This window comes from Labeo rohita, chromosome 13 (assembly GCF_022985175.1).
Source record: "Labeo rohita strain BAU-BD-2019 chromosome 13, IGBB_LRoh.1.0, whole genome shotgun sequence".
In the NCBI taxonomy this organism is placed as follows: domain Eukaryota; kingdom Metazoa; phylum Chordata; class Actinopteri; order Cypriniformes; family Cyprinidae; genus Labeo; species Labeo rohita.
Genome location: NC_066881.1, coordinates 16,090,942 through 16,103,917, shown reverse-complemented (window position 1 = coordinate 16,103,917; position 12,976 = coordinate 16,090,942). Strand labels below are relative to the sequence as shown.

Below are 12,976 nucleotides of genomic sequence, written 5' to 3'. Positions count from 1 at the left end.
AGTTGGAGAAGAAAATGAGATGGGAGTTTTTCGACCTACCCTAACTGTCATGAACCGGTACACACAGAGTTCACGCAGAGCTAGACAAGATGAGCATTTGAGGTTGAAAAGTATATCAACTGTAAATTAAAAAAAACAAAACAAAACATTCATTTCGCTAGATAAGACCCTTCTTCCATGGCTGGGATTATTTAGAGCCCTTTGAAGCCGCATTTAAACTACATATTGGAAGTTCACACTCGGGGGCACTATAGAAGTCCACTATATGGAGAGAAATCCTGAAATGTTTTCTTTAAAAAACTATTTCTTTATGACTAAGGAAAGAAAAACTTGAACATTTGGGGTGAGTAAATTATCTGTAAATTTTTGTTCTGGAAGAAATCCTTCTGATGTTCTCAAATAGCAGACTAAACAGATTTGCAGGGGTAGGTTTACACAGACTTATTGGATCCTTAAGTCCTACATCCTTCACCATACTATAACATTTTTATTAAACATTACAAAAATTTAAAAATGGCCAAAATGTAAAATAAATAAATAAATAAATAATAATAATAATAAAATAAATAATTTAAACATATCCACAGATGAATTGTCCACAACAAAATCTTTGTATGTGCTGAAAACTGCCAAATTGCAAATTATGTAAAAATTATACAATTAAATATGATGTCCCTATTTGACTTACTACTGGTATTTATGTGGTTTTTAAGAACATTCTTTTTAAGAATTCAAATTCTTCTTAAGTTTTGTCTTTATAACAATCTTCTATCAACATTCTTAATAAATGTTTTTTGGAATACAAAACATTCTTAACTTTTATGAATTTTAACAAATTTTATTCTTGAGAATGTTTTGTGAATCCAGCCCCTAGATTCTGCTAGAGCTGCGACGATGAATCGATGCATCATAATACATGGAACAATTCTGAGACTTTCCGAATACATCGCAATTCTCTCTGGAATCGATTCTGAGGTTAGTTTTTAACAGCAGATGGCCTTCTAATCTACTTTTTAACCATACAAATGCTCACAAAGAAGAGCGCTGAAGACCGTCATATAATTCACATAACTGCACCTCACGCAAGATGTCAATGTAACGTAAGCACAACCCACTGTGAACACCCTTGTAATTCACTTCAACATGTTTGAACTTCAAACTTTTTGAATTATTATTTTAGGTTCAAGTGTGTGTACGGAATTGGAAGCGAGCAGAGTACAGCATTTTCTAAAGCATGCAGTGCCATCTGTTGTTAAAAACTGAACTCAGATTCAATTAGAGAGAATCGCAACACATTCGGGGGAAAAAAATTGCAGAATTGATACAGAATTATTTCTCAATTTGCACTGCATCGCTTTACTTTCCCAGCCTTAGATTCTGGCCAACTCCTGTTATTTTAAGACACTTGCCTAAGGCTGTGATATACTGTAAATATAGTCATGGCTGCATGCTAGGCACTCTATTAAAAAAAAAAACCCTATCCTAACAAACCACATATTAATGGCAAGTTTATTTATTCAGCTTTCAGATGATGATGATGTATAAAAACTATTTATAATTTGATCTTTATGACTGGTTGTGTGGTCCAGTGTCACATATATTAAGAAGATAAAATTTACTGTAATAACCACAACAGAAAATGGTGACAATGCTGTAGATAGGATTTGGAACTGACACAAAAGTGCACAATTTTTACTATATTAAAAAAAACAGCAGACCTTCTAGTGTACATCATACATCTCACAAAGTATTCATTAAGGTTGCCATAGCACTGGGCCAAGGTTGCACTTCTTTAGGGCTGCTGGTGAGTTTCTATGGTTACAGGCAAACAGGCCCTGTATCATTATGACCTCATAGCCAAAATCCAGAATATTCAGAATAAGGAGGAATATGCAGACTTAAACCATGAACCTACTACTGTCTGGAAGCAGACATTAGTACACAGTAAATGTATATCTGGTGTATGAAAGCACTGCATTATATCAAAGCTGAGACAAACACTCGAACACAGATGTACAGACACACAAACATGTGGCAGTAGTGATAGCAGGAGCAGGCTGAGGACAGGATTACTTACACATTGCTTCGTTAACCACAGACAGAGCGGTGGCCACCTCTCCTGCCTGTTCCAACCTCAGAGACTGGTCTAACAGAGACTCTGCCTCCAACACACACCTTTCAAAGCCTTCCCCTTTCCCTGCAGGTAACAGACATCATAGCACAGCGCTATTCAGCATGGAAACCAGCACACCCGCGTTTCACACACATGTACACATGCAGTCCCAAGCCCCAAAGGATAAGCCATAGCTGAAACCCAAGGAAATGCATCCGGAGACAGAACCACTCCCTGCGCTCTTGCACGGCATGCTGACGCTTTACCTTGGCTCTGGAGCTCATCCAGATCCATGAACTTGCTGGGTCTGGGATTGAAGCCCATGGCCGCCTCTTTCTCCTTTTCCTTTCGCCTCTGTAACTCTTGCTCTTTGGCCCGGCGAGCGACTTCCTCCTGTAGCTCATCCAGTTCACTGCGGCCTTCACCTGCTACACAAAAACATGAACATTTTAAGGAAACAGTGTGGGATAATCTACTGCTGCATTCACACAGTCAACCAATTTAGCTTTTTTACTGACACCTTGGACACATATCTACGGACATCCGTTTTCGCCACTGAATAAAAAATAAAAGAAGGTAATTGCGACTTTTATCTTACAATTCAGACTTTTTTCCCCTCAATATTATGCGTTTACATCTCACAATTCTGACTTTTGTTCTCAGAATTGAGAGACATAAACTGGCAATTGCGAATTACAAAGTCAATTCTGAGAAAGAGTCACAATTGCAAGACAAACTCACAAATTCAGATCTGTCGCAGTTTGCTTTTTTTAAAATCCCGCAATTCTGATTTTATAACATAACTGCGAGTTAAGTCAGAATTGTTTCAAAACTGGACTTTATAACTCGCAAATGCAAGTTTATATCTCATAATTCTGACAAAGTTTTTTTTTTTTTTTTCACACAATTGTGATTTTTTCCTCAGAATTGTGAGACAAACTTGCATTTGTGAGAAAAAAATAGAACTGCTAGATACGAACTCGCATTCTCAAGAAATATTCTCAGAATTGTCAGTTTTTATTTCTCATATCTGACCTTATTTCTCACAATTGTTATTATCTCGCAATTCGGACTTTTTCCACACAATTCTGACTTTTTTCCTCAAAATTGTGACAAATTTGCATTTGTGAGTAAAAAAAATAATTTTGAGTTTGTATCTTGCAATTCTGATTTTATTTCTCACAATTTTGAGTTTATATCACGCAATTCTGAGAAAAAGAGTCAGAACTGTGAGATTAAAAGTCGCAATAACCTTTTTTATTTTTTATTCAGTGGCAGAAATGGGCTTCCATGTATATCAAATCTTTTTAAAAAGGGGAGCAAGCAGCAAAAAGATGATTTTTTAAAAATCTACTAAAAATAATTTTGGGTTGTTTTATTTCAAAGCTGAAATAAAAATATTCAATGAAAAATTTTGACTTGAGCGAAAACTACAAATTTTGCCTTCCTAACTAATTGAAATAGGTCTCATTTGAAGTATTTGAACTACTAATACAAAAACTAATACAAAATGACAAAAGCACAAAATCAAAATGAAAATATACAAATATTAATAAAAATGTATCTGCTTCTCTTTTTAATTTTGAATATTTCAACATTGTTACATGGTTGAGACAGCTGCTGTCTAAACTATGCCTAATCGGACCAAATGTGCCTCTCAATAATATGAAAAATATCATGCAATTATTGTGTGATTGATCACTGCTCTCACTTCATAAATCTGCTACATACGCTAATCCCTACTATTAACGTAAACATAGTCCTAAGCGAATCCAAACAGAAGAGAAAAAACGTATGCATGCCAAAATATTGTATTTGTGCATTAAGCCTTGCAGTGTGATTTCAGAGGCATGTTGTTTTAATATGAACAAAATGCTATATAACGAACAGTAGGCGGTGATCAAACGCATCTATTCTGGTCACATGGAGAAGCACAAACAGATATAGCAGTTGATAGCTCTCCAGGGCAGACTCATGTTCCTCAGTTTACATAACAGATATACACAGATAACATTTCACCGAAAGGAACAGGATGTATTTTGCAGCTGATTCTGCTCAATAGTGCATGCTTATTATATTAAGTTAATATACTGAAACAGCAAAAAGAGCATGTGACACCTAGTCTAAACATTTAGAAAGAATGATTCATACTGTAAGATAAAGAACAGGTGAAATCGCCCACATGTTGACTGTATGATGACTATAAACACACGTTCACACTGTACACACCTAAACTCATGTGACTGCTGCCCTTGACTGATGCTTTGACATCCTGCAGTAGGGCACTGCTGCTCTTGGATTTGGTGACAGACTTCCAAGATGGGCTGACATCAGGTGGAGGCTTTTTTATTCCTCCTTCTTGTAAGCTGTAAAACACAGAGAGAGAAAGATGAATGATGTGCTAACAAAGATTCTTATCAGCTCTAGCAAGCGTTTTTTGCATCATACCTGTGTGTGCCATTACTGGTGCCCTCACTAACAGGCATGTCCAGGCTGACGGGGCTGTTACTGTTCCTCTCACTGCTCTCATAGCCGCTCTCCATCCTCTGGATAAGCCGTGGGGGCTGCTCTGATCCTCGTCTCAGGGGTCCCGGTAGGCTTCGAAAGGTGGTCTGTTCTGTTGACGCCGCCAAGTCCCCCTGAGGCCCTGTGTCTTCAGACAAGAGAGCTCCTAGCGGACTATACCCGGCCTGCTTGCGGCGTTCCCTGCTAAAGATGCTGTCGATGTTGAGGGCCTCACGGCGAGGCTTCCAGGGCGGACGGTATCGCCCTCCAGAGGAGCTGGACTTGGACTCGCTGCTGGTGCTGTCAGCTTCCCAGTCTCGGGCCTTAGTTATGGAATCAGGTGGGCCAACGGAGCCCGAGGACGATGCAGAAAGTGGTCTGTTATGGATAATGTTGCTCATAGTTTCCTTAAAGTCTCGAAGTCGACTGGAGCTAGGTTTAGGTAGGGAACGAGGAACCTGCTGCTCTTTTAAAGTCTCGCCTGTTAAAGAGAGAGAGGAAATCATTAAAAAAAAAAAAAAAAAAAAAAAAAAAAAAAAAGAGGAAGCAGGAATGTTATTTTTACATAACCTAATATTACTGTACACAGCCAGTACAAGCAACAGCGATGACTAATGCAGCTCGCATTTATTGTCCAGCATGCTACTCGATCCACTAATGATCTGTCAGAGCATCAATCAACTGACCACAGGTACGGATTATTAACCAGGTTTCCATTAAAATAACACTGTAATGTTTGATTTCTGGTTTGGTGACAGTATTATATTCTTTAACTGCATACCTTCGCTGTGGTAGCCGGCAGACAACACCTCATCTGTTTTAGAGCAACGACTTCTCGAATCACCCCGGGCCTCAAATTTTCGTGGTCTGCTAGCACTTCGTTTCCGGTCCAAAACTCCTACTTTTCTGTCTGAGACCCCGTCTTTTCTAAGACTGTGGCGTTGCACCAGATCGCTGTCAGGACCTTCACAAATGAATAACAACAAATTCACTGGAAACACCGATCATGATCATGAGCTGCTCATGTTTAAATGAACACAGTGGCATGCTTTTCTCCGTAACACTCAAGCATATATTACTTTAATTATATCACAGCCTTTGCCATTTAATTAATAACACTAAATCAGGTCGACTATTAATTCTGCACCCCTAAGCAGGACATAAAACAGATCACATTAAGTTTACTACTGTATGGATCATTGCAGTGTCAATATACCAAATATGTGACCATGGACCACAAAACCAGTCTTAAGTAGAACAGGTATATTTGTAGCAATAGCCAAAAATACATTGTATGGGTCAAACTGATCGATTTTTCTTTTAAAATCATTAGGATATTAACTAAAGATCATGTTCCATGAAGATATTTCGTAAATTTCCTACCGTAAATGTATCAAAACTTAATTTTTAATTAGTAATATACATTGCTAAGATCTTTAAAGGCGATTTTCTCAATATTTAGATTTTTTTTTTTTGCACCCTCAGATTCCAGATTTTCAAATAGTTGTATCTCAGCCAAATATTGTCCTATCCCAACTAAACCACACATCAATGGAAAACTTTATTTATTCAGATTTCAGATGATGTATAAATCTCAATTTTAAAAAAAATGTAACCTTATGACTGGTTTTGCGGTCCAGGGTCACATATGGTATCTAAACTGTCTTTGATTCTAGTGTGAATGTATATACTGACATACCTGTGGTTTCCAGGCTGCTGTGGGAGGCAGAGTCGTTGTCTGGATTACAGATGACAGTTCCCTGGGAGTCAGAGGAGAAGTGGGAAGCCATAGACTCGTGGTGGGAGTGTGAATGTTTATAGCTGTAGCTGTCTGTAGAGGAGTCGGTCCGCGTGTCGCTGGAAATTGACGGTTCACGGCCTAGCACAACAAACAGAAGATGTGATGCTTATCACTGAAGCTACAAACTGGAGAACTCATATTGCTATAAAAATAAGATTCTGGCATTTTCAGCATAAAAATGTGACTGGCAAAAAGAGCTCTGAGAGGAGACTTTGAGGGGGCAATTCTAGGTATTCTGGGTGGATCACTCAGGTCAAAGGAGCCTATTTCTAAGTTTCTATTCTGGTTCCTAGAAATAATTTAGGTCCACCCTTGAAAATGTACACATCATCTTTCGGTGTAAAAGTTTAATGCATCATGTTTCCTTCTGGAGCATCAGTGAATGTTTGAACCTTCTGTAATAGTTGCATATGAGTCCCTAATTTGTCCTCAGTGTGAAAAGATAGATCTCAAAATCATACAGCTAGTTTTGGAAAAGGTTCAAATACACAAAAATGCTGAAAAACCAAAGAATTTGTGAGACATGAAGATTTTTTCTAAAGAACAGCAAGCAGTTTAACTGTTCAGGACAAACAAGGGACTCATGAACAACTATCACTAAACACAAAAAAACAGCTGTGGATCATTCAGGTAACAATACAGTATTAAGAATCAAGTGTATGTACATTTTTGAATGGGGTCATTTGTATAAATTCTACTATTATTTTCTCTTGTGGACTATATGTAAATGTCTTTTATATGAAATACCTCATTCAGGTCAGTACTAAATAAAAAATAACATGCATTTTGTATGATCCCTCTTATTTTGGTAAAACAATGAACATTTTGCAGATTCTGCAAGGGATATGAAAACTTTTGACCTTAACTGTATTTTAAGGTAAAACACAGACTTTGGTAGTTAAGTAGATTAGTATGTTGACATCATATCAGCTAATGAAATATGCAGTTTTTTACAGTGACAGTCTTAGCAAACTCAACTGAATATGTATAAAATGCAATGCATAGGTATTATTATAATTAGTGCTGAAATATTACACATTTTGTTATGAATTAACATTTGCTTCCTCCTGAAGATGCACCAAAGAAATGCAAAGAAATACACTGAGTTCTGGCCCAGTAAACTGGCCTTTTTGCTAGTGTGCAAGTACCTGAATCCTCACTGTCGTAGTATGCTTTAGTATAGTGATGTAGGTCTAGGCGAGAAGCCAAATCCTGAGCTGACACTGGCGTCCCCCGGGGGTCAGCATAGAGCAGCAACAGCGGTTGGTAATGCCCCTTTATACAGCGGGACACCACATCCTTCCACTTGGGCCCAATCTGTGAGAGAGAAAAATCAAAGTGAGATTGAGAAAGTATAGTTTTACAGCATTTTAAAAAATGTATTTGACAGATTTTCAAAAATCAATTCCTGAAAAGCTCAATTAAATTACTCCCACCTAGTAAAAATCTAAACAAAAGCAAAAACATGTTTAAAATGTTCTGGATACCCTGAATAACAGCTGAGACCGAAACGCAAGTCTGACACGTTTCCGTCGTTTTCAGATCAATCTTACCCTGACTCCAACTTCTCAAATGGACGACTTTCTCTACACTCCCTCCATAACCAGACAGGATGTCCGAGCGAGCCGCAGTAACAGACAAGCGTGCACGAAAACGTGAACGTGTGAACGGGAGAGTGAGCTTTAGTATGTGTGTTTGTTTGCGGTGGACTATCATGGCGGTTTCTCTCTGTAGGCCACGCCCTGCCACTGTCCAGCTGGGCTTGTAAACAATAGTGGGATATCCTTGTTTTCAGAGGGCTTTTGTAGAGGCTCTGCGCAGCTCACATGCAGGTCAGCATAGGCTTGCCAGACCCCACAGAAAAAGCTGCTTCGTTAGCAACTGTCTACGATCCACAGTCCTGCGCTGCTATTATGAAGATAAAATTCTGCAAGTTCAGAACTAAGGGGGTGACACATCACTCTGAGTGACATAACACATTATTTGTTTTTCCAAGTAGTTTCAACTGTAGGAATTATACAGTAAATGTACCACTTTAAAAAGTAGGGATGCACAATATATATCGGTACTACAGTCATCAACCGATATTAGAAACTGGCATCAGCTAATGAGTATAGTTAATTAAGCATTCTCATTTTCTCTGTTTTTATATTCAGATTATCCTTGCAGTTCTTTAAAGTGGTCATCAGACGCCCATTTCCACAAGTTGATATGATTCTTTAGGGTCTTAATGAAAAGTCTATAATATACTTTGCTTAAAAATTCTCAATGGTTGTGTAAAACAACACTCTTTTTACCATTCAAAATGAGCGTTGCAAAAATCATCCCATTCTGAGGGGACTGCTCCTTTAAATGTTAATGAGCTCTGCTTGCCCCGCCCCTCGCTTCTCTCTGTGGAGTGACGAGCCTGTTTACTTTAGCCAGATTTAGCTGCATTTACCCGCTAAACTTGCTAACTAGCACATTATTAGGAAAGGCAATCGCAAAGATATATGAAAAAAAACCTTATAATCACTTTTGCAGACATCTGAGAATGGCTCGATTTGAAAAAGAGGATATTATTTTTACAGATTAATTAAAAACCACTGCATGGATTTTTATCATTATAGGGTAGATTTGTACATACACTGCCAACACACATTAATGTTCAAACAACATGAAAAAGTGTACTTAGCATCCGATGACCCCTTTAACTCTTACTGAAAGTTAATTTTTAAAAATACTAAAAATGCAATATCATGTTAAATGTATTCTTCAGAAATTCAGAAATGACATATCCATGTCATACTGTACAGTATATAGTATTGTTTGTTTTCTTATTTAGGCAAAATAAAATAAAATTTTAGTATTTAATACCAATATTTAAATAAAATTCATTTATTAGTTACCAGTCATAACACAAAAAAGCACTACTGTTCAAAGCCTGCGGTCAGTAAAACTTAACGTTTCTGAAATTCGTTTTCTATCTGAAATCTGATTTCTATATTAATGATTTTATGTCAATTATTCCTGTGACGAAGTTTTTACTGTAGATACTAATCAATTTAATGCACCCATGCTGAATAAAAGTATTTAAACTTTTGAACTACTGTTAATTTTGTTAATGAAATTTATGATGAAAAATGTTCACTGACAAACTTTTTTTCCCCATGACTAAAATGCGACGACAATAAGGTCAATAAACGATAACCCTGACTATATAGACCAGGGGTGGCGAACGTCGGTCCTGGAGAGCCGCAGCCCTGCATAGTTTTGCTTCAACCCTAATCAAATGCACCTGAACAAGCTAATCAAGGTCTGAAGGGTTACTAGAAAGCAACAGGCAGGTGAGTTTTAATTAGGGTTGGAGCTGAACTCTGCAGGGCTGTGGCTCTCCAGGACCGGAGTTCGCCACCCCTGATATAGACATTCAATATCATTGACAATAAAAGACTACACTAAAATGTATTTAAATACAAACTTTACCAAAACTTTTTTTTGCCCAAAAAAAAAAAAAGACAAAATATTATTGCGGACTGCTCTACATGCCTCTACTACGTTACCTGTCATGTGTGCGGTTGCCAGATATCAAAAGTTCAAGTCCCCAAATCAGAATTTCACTGCTAAAGGTATACATTTTCTGCTCTGTGTTTTGCTTAATTTTTGCAATCTGGCAACCATGCGTACACACTCCCTTTTCATTGCGGAAACGCCGACTATGATCTGAAAACACCGCCAAACAAGCAAGCTGAAGTTTAGTGATGGCCATGTGAGATATTCGGCTTAAATAAACAACTGCTGTTTTAATATAGAAACATAATTGCAATTTAGAATACTGTACTTCATAATTTCACTGCTATTTTTGTTTGTTTTTACCAGATCTCATAATGTAGACAGACAGAGTGCATATCTAAGTTATTGATATTAATTTATATATTAAATAGCCTATAATAAATAAGTAAAATAGATGAGGAAAAATAAACAATGTGTATGAATTGACATTATGTCAATTTGTGCTTATTGGTGAAAGTGCAATCTTGAGCAAAAATAATTTTTTATCAGTTTAACTATTATACAGCATGATGAAAATGTGACTAATATTTCACTGACTAAAATTAGACTAAAATGCTCAGACATTTACTCGACCAAAAACTGACTAAGCAAAAACAGGATAGGGTTTACTAAATATGATAATATTTATGATAATAAACTATACTAAGACTAATTTAAAAAGACTAAGACTAAAAATGTAACACAATTTTGAACGTTATTTTATGTTGTTGGCATAGGACCACACATTTAATATTTGTGCACAACAAATTATTGACGTTCAACTGCTATGAACATTGTGCCACTCCTGTCTTTATGTCACGACCATATACTAAATGTGCACTGATGACTGTTGACATGCACTGAGCTACTGGCATGTGCGTATATACCTGCATACACAGATTAACACACAAACACAGACTCCTAAGTGGTGAGTCAACAAGCTGTCGAATTATGTAAAACAGCACGCAAGCACAACGGAGCAAACACACACATACATTCACCCACCCACCCACCACATGCTGGGAGCCTGTGGGGCACTGCTAAATAACGAGGCAACACATTGGTCTATCCCAGTTAATGATTCTACACAAACTCCCCATGGACAGAGCAAGCAAGGAACATTGGATCAGGGCATGTATAAATAAAGCCCTACGAACAACCCTGGCATTTTTCACATTCACTGGTTGCACAAATCCCAGATGATTACCTCTTTCACATGAGCGTCATCGAAGTAAATCCACTTGCGGATTTTGGTTTGGAAGAAGAAAGTAGAGTAGTGTTTGCCATAGTAACAGACCACACCCACAAGGTAGAGCTCCGCCTGTTTGGCCTTGTCCTCTGTCACTCGGTAGAACAGCTATGGGTGAAATGAAGGATGAGAGGTCACTTATTACTCATAAATACATACACACATAAACATAGATGCACACAAACAAACCATTACAAAGATGACCTATTTTAAGTGACCACGGGATCTTTCAAATGCATTAAAAACATCTGTGATGGAGATTATCAAATCTGTTGATCTGATGCATTTCAGTTTAAAATAATCATTTGTTTGGGCCTTTTAAAAAGGTTTACGTTTCACATTGAAACACGAACCCAGTACTTAGTGAAATGCAAACCCACTTAGGACACCCTGCGCCCGCCCTGCGTCCTAAGTGAGCCTGAAATCAGTGGCAGTGAGTTGTTTTCATGTGTGAGTCATTGTCATTGACGCAACAAGTTTGACAAGTTCTGTTTGTAATTCCCATGTGCATCACAGTGATCTCAGAGTTGCAGCGCTGCTGTTTTGAGCCGACTGCTTTTATCACCGTCTATAACAGCCAAAAGCTTCTGTTTTCAGCTGATTTATGTCAACAGAATTCTGTGAAGTTTGTGGGATATTTTAATTGGCAGGGAACATGTCTTACATCTCCGAGACGCAGGACAGTGCCTAGGCTATGAATGACGTCTTCTGCCAGGTCAGAGTGGTCTGAGTCCCACACCAGGCCTATGGTGATGATCTCTGGGGAGTTCATCAGGACACGTCGAATACGCAGTTTTTCTCCACAGTTGCCCTGTAGATGAGAAAAACGGAGAGGAACAAATTAGCTTTTTTTATACTGGAGCTTGATGACATTAGCCATTACCATTAATTTCCATTCCCCCTGCCTGAACTTACACATTCACCCTAACACAGATCATAATCCACAGATTAACACCCAGATTTTTTGTTTGTGTGTGTGTGTTTAGGTTGCATGTGAAGCATGACTGAGGGTCAAGATAACATGTCTGTTTCAGATCTACACACATTGTTCTTCAAATTTCAATCTTGCTGTAGTGTCAAACCTCAAAATATGTTTTCTTCCATTAATTCTAGTGAACAGACACACCAACCATAATATCTAATAATGTAATGATTCATTATTATATGAATGTCTTATATGAGTATAAGAGAAGTTAAAATTGAATTTAGTTTGGTTTATGCTTAGAAAGAGAAAAAACTACTTGCCAATAGGTTAAAAAACTGAATTTGAATATAAGAAGTCTCTTATGCTCAACAATGCTGCATTTACTTCATCAAAATATAGTAAAGCAGTAATGTGAAAAATATTATTACAATTTAAAACTGGTTGGTATTTTAATATTTTAAAAAGTTATGTATTCCTGTGTTGTCAAAGTTGAAATTTCAGCAGAGATAACTCCAGTCTTTAGTGTCACATGATCCTTCCAATAGAGAAAACAGTTGTGCAATTTTAATATTTTTGTGGAAAGCATACTTTTTTTTTTCAGGACTCAAAAATACAGCACTAATTTGAAACAAAAATCTTTTGCAACATCAGAAATAGTTTTACTGTTATTTTTGTCACTTTCTTACCAAAATAAATAAAACAAATATATAAATAAATAACAATAATAATAATAATAATAATAATAATAATAATCTTCCTGACTCAAATAGAAAGTTCAAAATAGCAACATTTATTTGAATTAAAAATCTTTTGTAACATTAGAAATGTTTTTACTGTCATTTTTTGTGTGTG

General features: G+C 37.1%; 1 protein-coding gene across 7 annotated transcripts in view; it reads right to left on the bottom strand.

Moving 5' to 3' along the window:
* The window catches only part of usp54a (ubiquitin specific peptidase 54a), a 66,784-nt gene that overhangs the window by 9,611 nt on the left and 44,197 nt on the right, over positions 1 to 12,976 (bottom strand). For 5 of the 7 annotated variants that reach the window (XM_051126050.1, XM_051126049.1, XM_051126048.1 and 2 more), the window contains 9 exons: positions 11,864 to 12,010; positions 11,158 to 11,307; positions 7,568 to 7,736; positions 6,318 to 6,497; positions 5,400 to 5,582; positions 4,562 to 5,099; positions 4,343 to 4,479; positions 2,380 to 2,541; positions 2,078 to 2,197 (listed from right to left, as the gene is read on the bottom strand). In XM_051126050.1, the coding sequence (XP_050982007.1) occupies positions 2,078 to 2,197; positions 2,380 to 2,541; positions 4,343 to 4,479; positions 4,562 to 5,099; positions 5,400 to 5,582; positions 6,318 to 6,497; positions 7,568 to 7,736; positions 11,158 to 11,307; positions 11,864 to 12,010 (1,786 nt within the window). The remainder of the gene's footprint in view (positions 1 to 2,077; positions 2,198 to 2,379; positions 2,542 to 4,342; positions 4,480 to 4,561; positions 5,100 to 5,399; positions 5,583 to 6,317; positions 6,498 to 7,567; positions 7,737 to 11,157; positions 11,308 to 11,863; positions 12,011 to 12,976) is intronic. The other 2 variants (XM_051126051.1, XM_051126052.1) reach the window with 2 other exon arrangements.